This window comes from Nomascus leucogenys, chromosome 2, assembly GCF_006542625.1.
Source record: "Nomascus leucogenys isolate Asia chromosome 2, Asia_NLE_v1, whole genome shotgun sequence".
NCBI classification, from domain to species: Eukaryota; Metazoa; Chordata; class Mammalia; order Primates; family Hylobatidae; genus Nomascus; species Nomascus leucogenys.
Window position 1 is genome coordinate 10,742,606 of NC_044382.1, and position 15,498 is coordinate 10,758,103.

At 42.7% G+C, this 15,498-nt stretch overlaps 1 protein-coding gene across 9 annotated transcripts in view; it reads right to left on the reverse strand.

The window, feature by feature from the left end:
- Positions 1–15,498, reverse strand: part of TENM2 (teneurin transmembrane protein 2) — a 1,389,831-nt gene that overhangs the window by 263,576 nt on the left and 1,110,757 nt on the right. For all 9 annotated transcript variants that reach the window (XM_030825348.1, XM_030825333.1, XM_012505108.2 and 6 more), the window contains one exon: positions 6,214–6,452. In XM_030825348.1, the coding sequence (XP_030681208.1) occupies positions 6,214–6,452 (239 nt within the window). The remainder of the gene's footprint in view (positions 1–6,213; positions 6,453–15,498) is intronic.

Here is a 15,498-nt window from a genome sequence, read left to right on the forward strand (position 1 = left end):
AGGACTTTATTATCAGGTTAAGAGCACATTAGCATATCTATTAGATAAGAAGTCCGCTACTAACACCGGCATGGATAATATGACTGGGTCCCCTGACTTACTTGTGGGCAGCTCTCCTTTTCTCAGTTTGACCATCTGGGCCCAGGGAGTTGGGTGGAAATGTTATTTGCTGGACTGTTCAGATTTAATCATTAGCATTTTGCCCTTTAGATGTGGGAGGTAAGTACACAACTTGGAATTCATACAGGAGGATGAGGTTTCCCATCTCTCCAGATAGTCAAAGAGCAGCGAGTTGGAATGAGAGGGCTGACATTTTTCCTAGTCTGCGCCCCCACAAAAGATGCCAGGCAAGTGTACCATTCTCATCATTTTCTGTCATTTTCTTTATGTTTTCTCCAAACCTGCTCTGTTCAGTGAGATGAGAATACACAAAATAGCAGCAGAGAACGCAAGATTCATCAGCGTGAGTCTCAACATATCAATTTTCAAGTGTAGCAACTTTAAACACATGGTAGGCTTTTAGTTTCCATAGAAAATAATCTCTCATTGTTTTCAAAAGAAACTGAAAGCACCCCAAATTACCACACTTTTAACATCCTGACATGTTGATGGCCCGCGTTCTTTCCAGATCAAAGTCAGAGTGGCAGAAGACAGAGTGTTGAGCAGCTAACTTCAAACACAGTATTTCATATTTGGCAGGAATTACTGTAGTGAAAAAAGACAAGGTGACTTTCTAATATATATATATGTATTTTAGTTTGGCAGAGATCTGAAGAGCTAAGAACTAATTTAGGATGACATAAACGCTCTTATCTTTCTCTCTCCTGCCTTCCCTTCCCAACCTCGTGAAGTGTCTTTGGCAGAAGCTCAGCGTATGTTGTGTATTGTTTTAGCTCAGGGGTGACAGTCTGAGTCCCATGTCATGCCGAACTCTTGTGTTGACTCTCGCCTTACAATTTCTAAGATTATCTGGAGTTAAACAACAGAGTCACCATGAGAAGCATCTTTCTTCCTTGACGTGGGGTAGCCCTGCAAGAACTTCGATGCCTTTTAAGGAAACTAGATCTATTCCAATGTTAACCTAGGACAAGAAAGCAATGATGTCATTCCATGACACAGCACTATTACAGTCTGTTGGAAAACCTCAACAATGAAGGCATCAGAAACTGAGTAACTTCTTAAAACAGGTGACAATTTTCCAAAGGAATCTGGGATAATCAAAGATTGAGGACAAATGAGTACTAGGCAAAATGGCCAGGCAATTCCACTCTATCCATGGATTGGAGCACTATTTCAAGCAGTCTAGTTAAAAGCTATGCTTTCAGGATGAAGTGTCCTAAAATTCCTAAAATTTTCCTTGGAAAAATTTATCCTATAGAAAGTATTTAAAGAGAAAACTGACTGGCTTTTTCTACGTTTTGGTTGGGACCAGAAAGTTAGATGCAATTACTCATTGCGAAATGGAGTTGCAGTATCAGAAAATGTCAGTCACCTGCTTCATTGACAGTGGACATATGGTTGGACTCTTAGCCAGTTGGGAAGCAAGTTTTTGTAATAGAGATGTGGACACCCTGAAAGGTATTCTTAGGAAATAAGCTGTAATGTAATCAAACAAAGGTTGACAAACTATGGCCTGTGGACCATATCCAGGCTGCCACCTGTTTTTGTATGGCACATTATCTAAACAATGGGTTTACATTCTAATTGCTGAAATTTTTTTAAAAGAAAACAATATTTCGTAACACATACAAACTTCATAAAAGTCAAAAACCAGGGGGCATAATTAAAGTTTTATGGGTGCACAGCCATGCCTGTTCGTTTACACACCGTCTATGGCTGTTTTTAACTTACAACAGCAGAGTTAACCAGTTGTCACTAAGTAGGACATGAACCAAAAATATTTAGTCTCCAACTTTTTGCAGAAAACGTTTGCTGACCTCTATAACACAAGACAACTGGAAAGCAGAACTATAAGGACCAATTATAATACTGAGGAGGGGCTATAGTTTCTATCCACTGTGTTAGAAGATGATTCAGGAAGGAGGAACCAACTACTCTACCTTGCTAAAGAGGATAGAGATAGATAAGGTGAGTTAATGCTGCCAACGGGATCATTTATTTCATTTTCATACAGTATGTGAGAAACTGGTTAACTGCAATCTTGAGGAGAAAGGAGTCAAGAGAAAGACCTTCGATGAGACATCAAGAGACCAAGGGCCTAGTGCTCGCCCTGCAACTATCTACCTAGCCAGGAGACTTTAGACTCTCTGGGCCTCGGGGTCAGTGCTTGTCAAATGATTGTAATATCCAGATTTTATTTTCTGCTAGAGTGTTGACTGATGACTGGGGATATGATTCAAATTGAATAGTTATATAAAAGTGCTTCAAATGGGCTGGGTGCAGTGGCTCATGGCTGTAATTCTAGCACTTTGGGAGGCTGAGGCGGGTAGATCACTTGAGGCCAGGAGTTTGAGACCAGCCTGGCCAACATGGCAAAACACTGTCTCTACTAAAAAACACAAAAATTAGCCGGGCGTGGTGGTGCAGGTCTGTAATCTCAGCTACTTGGGAGGCTGAGGCATGAGAATCGCTTGAACCCGGGAGGCAGAGGTTGCAGTGAGCCGAGATTATGCTACTGCACTCCAGCCTGGGCACCTGGGCAATGGAGTGAGGCTCTGTCTCAAAAGCAAACAAACAAACAACGCTTCAAATGGAAATGCTTCTAGTTCTAAACAGGTAGAAGGTTCTAACTAGTGATTGTTATGCATACTATCAAGATAACACAACACATCTGGTCTAAAATAGGTGAGGCTGGTAATAAAATACTTTGGTTATAAGATTCAGAAACTTAGGGACTTCTGGTGGTGCAGGCAATGAAAGTACCTGAGCTGCCTAAAGAAGAAAGACACCTTCCTGAGAGGAAAGTCTCTTGCATTTCACAGAAAAATTCTCCTAAACCAGTATTCCCTAGGAATTGTTTGTGCCAGGGCCTGAGTGATGCACAAAGTGGTCCCCTGGTGGTTTATGCAGCTTTTCAGAGTAATTTATTCCAGGATGTTTGTACACTGAGAGAATTTGGCACAGAGAAGGTCTGATGGAGGAGCATATTGTAAAAGTTCTCTGACCCCAGCTGTGTGGGCAGGAACTGGGCATCTTTGCTGAATTGGTAAAGGCCTGGGTCTTCTAGTTTGCACAAGGCTGGCATTCTGCTTTTACACCCACCCACGGGCCTGGATCTATGGAAGAACTTGTCAGGGGGCTGAGCTATTCCAAATTGCTCATTTCTGGAAAGTCTTCTTTCTTCGGGTTTGAACATGCAAGGATGATAATTTGACTTATTTGTCACAGTGCCTGGCAGGCCTGAACCCACTGCCTGCCCATAAAGGTCCTGGGGCTGATGCATCAATTTCAGGACCTGTCATGTTCTAGTGGAATGCAGAGTCATGTGTGAACCAGAATGGACTCAGCCCTTAAAAGTGCCGGTTTCCTTAACAGGAGGGCCTCGGTTTTTATGTTGTCTTTCTGCCCTTCCCTGATGGCTTGTTTCCCAGGTGGGCACAATCATTGGTTCTCCAAAAGGCACTTTTCTCTGTGTTTGCAATGCACTGTTTATGCCCCTGCAGCTTTGTAAGTAATAATATACTGCTTTTCATCTTCAAAGTGATTTGTACACATTAATTAATCCTCACCATACTTCTGAGTTTCTGCACGTAAATAACCATCCTGCCGCCATGTTGTACTTAGGAAACCAAGACCCAGAAGGCAAACAAGTTTGCCAAGGCTAAGGAGAAAGGAATAACTGGGGCCAAGATCAGAACTTCAGATCATGACCCCTTACCACGCTTGCAGACCTGCGGTCACCTCGGGAGAGTGGCTGAGAGTAGCCCTATAGCTGCATGCTCACTGCCATCACTGCAGGGTAAATTGGCCCATTATATCACTCGTTTTGTGTCATAAACTGTTTTTTGATACTCCAGGGTCAAAGCATAATCTTACCTAAAGAATACATAATAGGAAATGATGGATTATGAACTAATAAACGATGCTAAGATGCTCAGGTCTAGCTTCCAGCAGCCTGCAGATTGAAAATAAATATATTTCCTAATCTATCATTTACAAGTTACATACCTGATTAAAACATTAAACTCTCACTATATGGTTTCCCATGTATATGACTGCCCTTACAGAAACCTATTCTATTTTAACTATCAAGCCCCATAAGTCAGGCAGTAGCCATCTCTCTCTCTCCTGCAAGTAGAGTAGAAGGCGCACTGGGACGCTATTGGCAGAGGCAGGCAGTACCTCAATTTCTGTATCTGGGCTCCCCGTGGTGCTCACTGGCCCCACAGAACATTAAACCTGAGAAGTGAGCACATGAACCCCTTCTGAAGTTTCTGACACAAAACCAAATCATGAAAAGACCCCGAAGGCACATTCAATTTGCTTCCACGGAGCCCCCTGAACAGCCACCTGCGGAAGCACACAAAGCTACTTTAGCAACACACTAGGGCGTACTCAAGTGATTCAGTGGGGCAACAGATATCCTGCCGCCTTTCTCAGGTCAATCCATTACTTCATCCTTCATCAAGAGGTAAGTGAGCAGACATGACTCGAAATTAGGGGTGCTTGGGCCTCAGGCCTCAGTTCCGGTGTACAGCTGTGGTTTAGAGTGCAAGCTACACTTTTGCAAAGCCCTAGATGAACACGGCACCTTTCCCTGGAGAGTCAGTTTTCTCACTTTGGGAGGGCATTCCTGAGAAATGCAACTGGTAAGGAATATAAATGCTTATTTTTCCATATTAAGACAGGCATAGCTATAGTGTGGAAGAAGCTGAAAAATTTATGTCAATTGTTGGCTCGTATTGGTCTGCCTTAGGCAGGGCCCCAGATCTGTGGGGGTGCACAGTCATGCCCCTTTGCCATTAGGCAAGCTTAGGAGAATGGTCTGGGAAGCGCTGGGCCAGTTCCTTCTTTGGCAGATACCATGCTTGCTGCCTGGGGATGAAGGAAGTGTGGGAGCCCCCAATGCTGAGCGAGAAGGGAGGGTTTATGTTGAGGGAAGGGGCAAGGCCAACACAATCAGGGTTGTCTTTTCTTTTCTCTCAAATGGGAGGAGTTTCAGCATACATGTTGGGAACTGTTTTGGAGTCAGCTTCATTGAGCTGGTGTTTTATGGGTTGGCTGTGCAACATGGCACAGCCAAACTGGGCAGGTCTCTCATAGCTGCCCTGAAACCAAGCCAGAACCATCAAGTGTTTCAAATAAACTTTAACAAACATCACCATGGCCTCTTCCTAAGCCAGGAGATCTGCCTTTGGCAGGCTTAACTGACACAGCAGCAGCCTTGGGGCTCTTTGTTGGGGCCAGGAGCTGTGAGCAGGCTTTGTGTGCAGCCCGAGAAGCTCTTATGCACGTGGCACCCTGCCCCTGGGCGCTCAGCATCTGCCACTTTCTGTGGTGACACGGCTACACCCTATGGCTGTAAACCAACACCTTTGGCATGCGGAGAAAGACACTCCAGCAACTTCACCTATGTCATACACGAAGTCACCAGAAGCCCAGTTGCCAGGAGAGGTGACCCTGATTCAGATTCAGCTGCCCATGGTGAGGAGAGAGTTGAGGATGAGAAGACAGAGGCTGCGGAAGGGATATGGGCAAGGCCAAGTGTGTCTGGCTAATTCGATTCTGTATAAAGACCTGGATGGATGCTCCAGCTTGTCAGTCCTGTTTCTGTTCCACAGCTCTGAAAATAAGCTAGCTACTTTGGCTTTCTCTCGAATCAAGATGTTCTCAGGCATGCCAACCACTATTCTTCAATTCGGTTTTTGGCTGAAGTTAACCAATGTTGCATACATTTCAAAGCACAGACCCGGGTTAAAATCCAAGGATGGAGAAAACTAGAAGGCCACTCCGAGAGTGAGGGATAGGTTTGCGGGAATGAAAAGTCTCAGCTCATCTCCAAGAAAGGATATAGTAAGGATGCTTAATTTCCCTTCTGATGAATGTCATTTAGAAACATGAAGGAGAAACTCATCAGATTTAAGTGGATTTCAGGAGGGAAAAAATCACCTCCATCCATCACTCATTATCACATCTTTCAGGAGCCAAGCAGCAAACTGTACAGACATCAGAGGGCCTCTAGATTCACAAGTCCATGGCCTCTCCCCCATGTTGTCACCCCCAGCGTTGCTGAATAAGGCTGCCCTGACTTACCTATGAAATACGCCAGCAAAATAGCCAAGAGGAGGGCCGCGGCAATGGCGGAGAGGGCAGCACATTTCCAGCTGCAGTATTTGGAGGGCTTCTTCAGCTTGAAAGCCTTCCTGGAGAAAGTATTCCTGGGCAGCAGGCGGGGCGGGGGTGTGTAAACAGTTCCTGAGGTCAAAGGGTATCCCGGGGAAGAGCTGCTAAACAAGGGTGTGCTCCCCGAGGAGGTCTTGAAGAGGAAATGCCTGCCAGGAAAAGAGAAAGAGTCAGAGTGGTCATGGGTAGCCGAGGAGCAACATTTAGCTATTTTTCTTCCACTCTGCTCTATCTAGTCCTAGCACAATCCTAGTTAACTAAGCTTACCCTGGAGTGGAAGAAGGGGCGAACATTACATTCGATGATGACATAGATTAATTCCATAAATGTGCATAATTTGCTCCTTTCACATATGCATCTAGTTGTTATTTTCCACAACAACCTGCAAAGCATTCAAAGCAAATATGGAAACTGAATGACTGTCACCTCCTCAGAGATGATGAGGTTGAGGATGCTAAGCATTATCACATATTAGATACCCACTATTTTTAAAAAACTTTTATTTTGGGCTCATGAGTACATGTGTAGGTTTGTCATATAGGTATACTCATGTCACTGGCATTTGATGTACAGATTACTTTGTCACCCAGGTAAAGAAAATGTGGTATATATACACTGTGGAATATTATGCAACCATGAAAATGATGAGATCACGTCCTCAGAGGAACATGGATAGAGCTAGATACCTACTATTGAAAGGTACTTGAAATGTATTGTCACAACTATTTACAAACTAAATATTTTAATATCTCCATTTTATTTCATTATTTTTTAAAATTTTTAATTTTTTCTTTCTGTAATCCAGATATATCCTTTTTTTAAATGTCGATAGTTTTGGGGGTACAGGTGTTTTTTGATTACATGGACAAGTTCTTTAGTGGTGATTTCTGAGATTTTGGTGCACCTGTCATCAGAGCAGTGTCCACTGTACCTAATATATAGTCTTTTATTCCTCGCCCCCTCCACCGTTCCTTCCAAGTCCCCAAAGTTTATTATGTTATTCTTTTTTTTTTTTGAGACGGAGTCTCGCTGTCTCCCAGGCTGGAGTGCAGTGGCGCAATCTCGGCTCACTGCAGGCTCCACCCCCTGGGGTTCACGCCATTCTCCTCCTGCCTTAGCCTGCCGAGTAGTTGGGACTACAGGCGCCAGCCACCTCGCCCAGCTAATTTTTTGTATTTTTTCAGTAGAGGTGGGGTTTCACTGTGTTAGCCAGGATGGTCTCGATCTCCTGACCTCGTGATCTGCCCGCCTCGGCCTCCCAAAGTGCTGGGATTACAGGCGTGAGCCACCGTGCCCGGCCTATTATATTATTCTTATGCCTTTGCATCCTCATAGCTTAGCTCCCACTTATAAGTGAGAACATATGATGTTTGGTTTTCCGTTCCTGAGTTACTTCACTTAGAACAATGGCCTCCAGTTCCACCCAAGTTGCTGCAAAAGCCATTATTTCATTCCATTTTTATGGCAGAATATCTCCATTTTAGATTGGAGATATTAGGCTTTGAAGCCAAGCAACTGTCTGAGGACTGAAACCCAGAGTTCTGTCTTTCAATAAAACCTGTGTGCTTACATTTTACCCTACACTGTCTCTGACCCTTGTTCTGTTTTCACCTCCCCTGAAATCCTGATTCCTGTTCTGAGATGCCTTCTCCACGGTCATGTGATCATGATTATTTCTTTGGAATCATCTTTGCCCATCAATTGAATAAGGTGTCCGTGTTAGCCAGAGCTGTGGTGTGACAACCACACAGCAGAACCATACAGTAGAACAGGCAGTGTAGAAGAGGATATAGCTCCTCCTCAGTGTCGGGAGTCTGTCACTCCACGGGCACTTTAAGGAAGGACCATTAATTCTCTGATGATTCGTTCTTATACATGCCACTTATAAGACTTCAAATGTGACTTGCTACACCTTGTTTAAAACGATGACTTGTCTTCCAGGAAATGTGTAGCGGGGTTTAAGGCAGGAGTTAAGTAAATGCTAGAATCTGAGCAGCTGGAGGCCACGGACTATATCTTATTTTGTACCTTGTTCGTCCTGTGTTCCCAGTACCCACATCGAGCCCAACATGCAGAGGGGGATTTTAGTGAATGAATGAGTGAATGAATGGATGAAGTCTTCTCATTATCTTGCAGTTTTACTCAGCTGCGATTCTAAGGTTTCAAAATGTTACTACAGTTATTTCCTTTCTCTTGACCTCTTCAGTAGGTGCTACTTAGTTTATTGACCACTCACAATGTGTCAGTTACAATGCTAAATGTTTTACTTGCAACTAAACCTCACATTAATCCCAGGAGGTGGGTACTATTATTACCTCAATTTTACAGATGAGAAAATTGACGCTCGGAGTTGGCAAGCAGGGTCATTAGGGCTCAAGCTCCAGTCTGCCTGACTTAAAAAAATTTTTTTATTTACATCCAGTTAGACCCTTTGGAAGCTCTAATCAGACCTACTACACCACACTGCCTTGCCTCTGGGGGCTAGCAGGCTTTCCCAGTGGGCTTCTAAGGCAAGATTGCTGTCATTATAAATATTTGTATCTTGGCTACTTCCAGATAAAACCTTGAAAGTATTTTAATCCTTCACAGAAATCAAACAAACCCAATATGACTGACAATCATGTCAGAAAATGAGTATCTGATTAGTGAATTATTTAACATAGCTAACGTTAAAATAAAGCCTAGAAGTTTGATTCCGTAAATAAGGCTTTGGACTCCTTGTTCAACGGCTCTCTTTTAATGCTCCATTTTAAAATGCTGTTTTGGAAGAGGAGGCAGTAGGCATGGTGTTCATGATAGCATCGTAGCACAAGACAGACCTTGGTAGTCCTGGCCGTGCCATTTCCGACAAGTACCCGACACTGCTTTTGAGAACCTCCATCTCCTCATTTGTAAAACAGAGGTAATAAGAGCACAGGTACCTCATAACTGCTTGCTGTGAGGATTGCAACACTGTGTAGGAAAAGCATCACTAATCCTACAATATCATGCAGGATTACGTAGCAAAAGCACTTAACCAAGGTGTGTCTCATAGTAAGTGTCAGCCCATGTAAGTAGCTTTTATTATTAATTCTTCAGAGCTACATAAGGAGCCTGAAATGCAGATTTTAATTTAAAGCTTGGCAAATGTTGAACAAACACCTGAAGAGTTCTCTAAGTCACTAAATAATAGTTCGCTGCCTTATAACAACGCTAGAACATATCCACAGCAGAAAGCCAAGGTGACAGAGAAACCTCGGAATTTGATTTAGGACTCCTTCAAATTTATTTCTTAAACAATTCTCCCAGAGTGAGTAGTGAAAATAGGAAATCAAATGAAAATAAAGGAACGTAAAGGCATTGTAAGGAGTCACTAATGAGTGAAAACATTTGAACGCCAGTTCTCGCATCCTAGCGATCTTGCCAATTTCTAGGGCTTCAGCCACCACTGATGCGTCTGGAGTCTCCAATGCTCCATTTCTATCTAACTCATGACTCCTTAGCTCCTGACCCACATCCCGTTGTGCATTGGGCAGCTTGTCTTCTACATGTCACAGCTGTCTTGAACAAGTCACAACCAAACTCTTATTCCTTTAAACGCCCAACTGCACCCCTCCTGGACTTCCTTTACTCCCAGTTACCCAAGGAACTTCCTCCTTTTCCTTTGCCTTTCCCCATCCAATAGCTTAACGAATCCCATCAATTTCATTTCTGAAAACCTCACCCACCAACCCCATCCTTTAGCCTTCCTGCCTTTTCCTTCCCAAGCCACAGTGCCAGTGTGCTCTGGCTTACAAATCCGTGGTTATCCTTCTATGCCTGAAAGGGGAGATCTAAGTTTCAACACGGAACCAGGCTCTCTACAACATGGAACCATGGCTCTCTACCCATTTTTTGACTCTTGTTTCTAATCAGTGCTCCCAGCTCCTATGCACTCATGCTTCAGCCACACAAAAAGACACTTTCTCTTAACAAGCCTGTTCAATTGAATCAAATGGCTTTTTCTGCTCTGTCCCACCTAACCCATCCTAGCTAACTCATACCCACCTTCCAACCACCTACCTGGGGAATCTATTCTAACATGGCCCCCTTCACTTTGTGCACTCAAATCTATCTATCTATCTATCTATCTAGATTCTATTTATAAATAGAATCTTATTTTTCCCATGATACAGTTATATCCTGGTGTTATTAATCTCTCCCTATAATTATTTTAAATGTGTCTATCCCCAACCAGAATGTGAACTCCTGGACACTTGAACTGGTAGATATTCCTTACTCCTGTTATCTCCAGAGTCGAAATATTAGTGCCTGGACATCAGTCATATTTGTGGACAGAATAAATAACTTGAAAATAGAAATGTTTTAGCAACATGAGAGCAACATGGTGAAGATTAAGAAGTTTAAATTGCCTTTAATGTTATTTTTAATACACTCATTTATAAGAAAAATAGAAGGATATGATTATAACTTGCATATGGCAATGCTTCGTGAAATCCTAAAAATGTTCCCTTGACAATTTAGTCCATTTTCTACACTTTCTTCTAAAAATAAAGTCAGCTTAGGTCACATGTCATCAAACAAAGCGTGCTTTCTCCCCGACAAAGGCTTCTAATAACACTGAGAATAAAATCAGGTGTCTTTCTCATGGCCTTCAACTCTCTGCATGATCTGCCCTCTGGCTACCTCTCCTACTGAAGCTTCCACTGCTGTTGTCCTCCCTCACTCCATCCATCATATTGTCCTTTTGCTATTGCCCATCATATCACATCTTCTTTTCTCCAGGCCTTTGCACTTACTGTTCCTTCTACCTGGAAATATCTGCACAAGTTGTTCCTTCAATCTCTGCTCTCATAGCACTTTTTCAGAGAGATCTTCCTGGGCCCCTTCAATTTCTGTTACTATCTGCCCTGTCATAACTGCTTTATTTTTCTTCATTAAATGCATAGGTATATTTGCATATTACTTATTGTCTGTCCCCATCATTAGAACTGAATTTCAATAAAGTTTAAAATAATTATTTTGTTCATGCTGTATCCTGTCACCTAAAATAGAGCCTGGCTTACAGTGGGGGAACTTAACAAATCTTTGTTAAATAAATAACTTACAACATTCTCCAAGACCAAAATAATGAATGCTAAAAGAATAGTGCTGTGAACATTTTTAATTTTAAAATAGGCTCCTCCTGCCGTGTTGATGCCTGTTTGCCAAACAGATTTACAAGTTTGCATATGTACATGCAGGCAAGAGTCTATATTTACACATGCAAGGCCAGATCCCTCCACATAAAAAACAACCTGCATACTTTTCAACATTGCATAAACCCTTGCAGGATGCATCTCTCAGGCCGCTCATTGGCACTGTGGTGTCTGTGATGATCGCAGCTGAAAGAAACCCATTTAGTTATCACCTCCCTTCCTTCTAGTCTCTGGGGTTTAAAATGATTAAACAAAAAACCAGCGATAAGTAGAATCCTATTTCTCCCATGATACAGTTACACTCTGGTGTCACTAATCTTTAGAAGATTAAATTCAGCAAACAAAAAGAGAAAGATTCGATGGAAGTGATCTTCAGACTGTGTCCCATAAATACCTGGAGTTTGTACTGTTTTTAACACAGCACTCAAGTGATTGCCCGGTCCCAGGAATTTGTACTGTTTTTAACGCAGCACTCAGTGTTAAAAACAGTACAAAAGCCTGGGCCCTATCCAGGTATGGGGTGGAGTCTGGGAGTATATCGATTAAGAAGCTCCCTAGTGGCCGGGCATGGTGGCTCATGCCTGTAATCCCAGCACTTTGGGAGGCCGAGGCCGGCGAATCATTTGAGATCAGGGGTTTGAGACCAGCCTGGCCAACATGGTGAAACCCCATCTCTATTAAAAATACAAAAAAAGTAGCCAGGTGTGGTGGCGGGCACCTCTAATCCCACCTACTTGGGAGGCAGAGGCAGGATAATTACTTGAACCCAGGAGGCAGAGGTTGCAGTGAGCTGAGACAGTGCCATTGCACTCCAGCCTGGGCAACAAGAAGGAAACTCCATCTAAAAAAAAAAAAAGGAAGCAAAGAAGCTCCCTAGCTGATTCTAGCGTACCTTAACATTTAAGAAATTCTACCTGAATCATTTTTATGCCCTTCCAAATGCATCTTACTTGCAGAGGACACACCAGATTGTTAGTAGATATATATTTTTTAATGGAAGTTTTGGATGTGGGCGTCTTTAGGTGAAGTTTCATGAAGTCTGCAACTTCCTTTCAAAAGATTCAGCAAAAAGATCTCATCTCTCAAGCTCTATAAAAACAGATAAGGCAAATGTGGAAAATGATAGCAATCATTGAAACCAGGTGGTTATTCTTACATGGTACTATTCTTCCAAGTTTTCTGTATGTTTGAAATTTTTCATAACAAAAAGTTGAAAAAAAAACTGCAAGCTTTGATTCACCCAAGGATTTCAGTCACATGCTGCTGGAAAATCAAATAAAATGAAGCAAGACCCACAAGGTAATGGTTTGGCCAGATGGTCACAGGGAGGACCAAGAGGGCTTAGGGGACTTCTCCTGATTTTTCCCTGAACCGGCTATTAAGACAGCTTCTCCCCTTCAGGGGCCTGCTCAGTGTGTTCAGATGAATCACTTGTGATGCCCCAACTGAACTTCTTCCCAGCAGTCGGTCATGGAAGTAGCTCAGCTCGGGACTCCAGGCGTCAGCAAAAATGTGTAGTTTCCAAATGCACTTGACATTTTTCAAGCACAACTCAATTGCTCTCAGAATTGGCCACTTGTGCCTCCGAAAGGAAAGGCAAATGAGGGGCCCCCAAAGTGCCATCCTCAGAGTTTGCTAACACTCCAAGAGATAGAGAAAACCAGTCCTCGATGTCTTACAAAAAATAAAAGAGGAGCTTACACACTTCTTTCCCTTCCCAGTCATGTCATGCGGGGGATGGGAGCTTTGGTCACAGCACCCAGCATTCTGTCAGGCACAGGTTAGGGGCTTGGGATGGAATAGTAAGGCAAAGGCTCTGCGTTCTCAGCTCTGTATCCTGCATTCCTGTGACTTCTTAAGAATACAGGGATCATCGCTTCACCCTAAACTATCAACCTTTTTGGTAAATGTCATCACTTTTCCTCATGTGAAAACAAAACCATTTAATAAAAACTGAGAAGCATACCTAAAAGCTGAACAGCCATTCTCCCATATGCTTTACATGACAGCAAAGACATGGATTTCAAGCAGAATCTTGGTAACCAGGCTTCTGCTTCAAATTGGCTTAGAAAATTAAGGGCAAGCATTGTCTCTGATTAAACAACCATGAAAGATTTTAAAAAGAAACCTAACAAACAAAAAAACCTCATGCATAACATCCACGCAACAAGAGCCCCCACCAATTCAAAAGGCTGTGAATTTTTATTTTCTTCTTATGATACAGAAGGAGCTTGGCTAATTTAGAGTGGTAGCTTTGAGAGGCGGAGGCTGGCTAAGCTACCTGAGGTGCCAACAAAGCATTTCTTTTCTTTTCCTTGTTTTTCCCTTTTCTCTGAGTCAATCACAAGTAAACTTAGTCATTAACCTTAAATCACACCAAAGAAACAAACAAACAAATACGTAAAATTCCTTAACACCAAGTACCATTTTGCAGCTTGCAACCAGGGGGATCCCCCTATTTTCTGTTGTTTTGGCTTTATTCCCAGGGGAAAATCCTAGCAGGGCTGTGAAACAGATATGTACTATACAAATAATTGTGCTGCCTCAACTCCAAAGGTCAATGCCTTTTTTTCCTGTTTCTCTCTTCCTCTCTCTCTCACCCCGTATCCCACGATCTCATCACAGTGTACCACTCAGCTAACTAGGACAACTAATGACTAACAGAGCAGACCGACACGTTGTTCTTTGCTCACGAAGTCTGCGGCAGCAAATGTTTTTGAAATACAGCAAAAGTCTTAAATGGTCTCAACGTAGCGCTGTGTGCAGAAAAGCAACTCTGGTTATCAGGGAAACCAGGTGTCGACTGTTGTTCTACCGAGAAAATTGACCTCCCCAGTAAATAAACTCATGGGTATTCAGAGGAGCGGATGAAAACATTGATACATAGCTCATTAATCCCTAAAATATTCTGACTATCATACATGCAGTGTCTGAAATTTGATAAAAAGCCAGGGGAAGGATAGAGGCACAAACACCCCAGGAACGGGGGCGTGGTGCTCAGTGAGGGAGATCAGGTGTGCACTAGAAAACTCCAGATTTCATTACATTTCACTGGTTCTGGCCATGCCCTTTGAAGCATCAGGTTTATTGTCTCTAAAAGAGTAAGTTTAGTAAAGAGGCAGCCCATAAAGGGTACTGTAGCATGTAAAGTTACTGTAATTAGGTTTTCAGGAGTTATAATAAAACATTTAGCTGGAGAGAGGTTAAATAACCACCACCCTTTCTGGCACCATTAATATACTCTCCAATATGAAAAGGAATGGTGCTGGTTGAGGCAAAATTCAAGGGGCAGGGTCCTGAGACAGACAGAGACAGAGACATGGAACATGGAAAGAAAGCAAAAACAGAAGGAGAGAAGCATAGAGGATGAGGTGAAAAAAGAGATAACGAGAAAAATGATGGATACTGCCCCACTGAGCCCTACTTGAGTAGCAAAACTAGGTGATCGCTTAAGCGTTCTGTCTTTATTTTCCTGTTTGCAAATATAAAATGTACACATTACAAAAAAAAAAGCATATAATTTTTTTCCCCCCAAGACAAAGTCTTGCTTTGTTGCCCAGGCTGGAGTGCAGTGGCTTGATCTCCACTCACTGCAACCTCCACCTCCCAGTTCAAGTGAGTCTCCTGCCTCAGCCTCCCAAGTAGCCAGGATCACAAGCATGTGCCACCACACCAGGCTAATTTTTGTATTTTTAGTAGAGACGGGGTTTCACCATGTTGGCTAGGCTGGTCTCAAACTCTTGACCTCGTGGTCCACCATCCTCAGTCTCCCAAAGTGCTAGAATTACAGGCGTGAGCCACTGAACTGGGTCAAGTATATAAATTTTAAAAATCGAAAGTAAACATCTCCTGTACTTTAGAGATTGGTAAACATCTGATGTTTGTAGTCAGCCTTCTTTTTCTACATAGAAACATTTCTTTATTGTCATCATCATGATTACTATTCATTTAATTATTTAAGAAATCCAATAGGATGGTACCTAGAAGGCAGTTTTAAGTCTGCAAATTCTAGACTGAG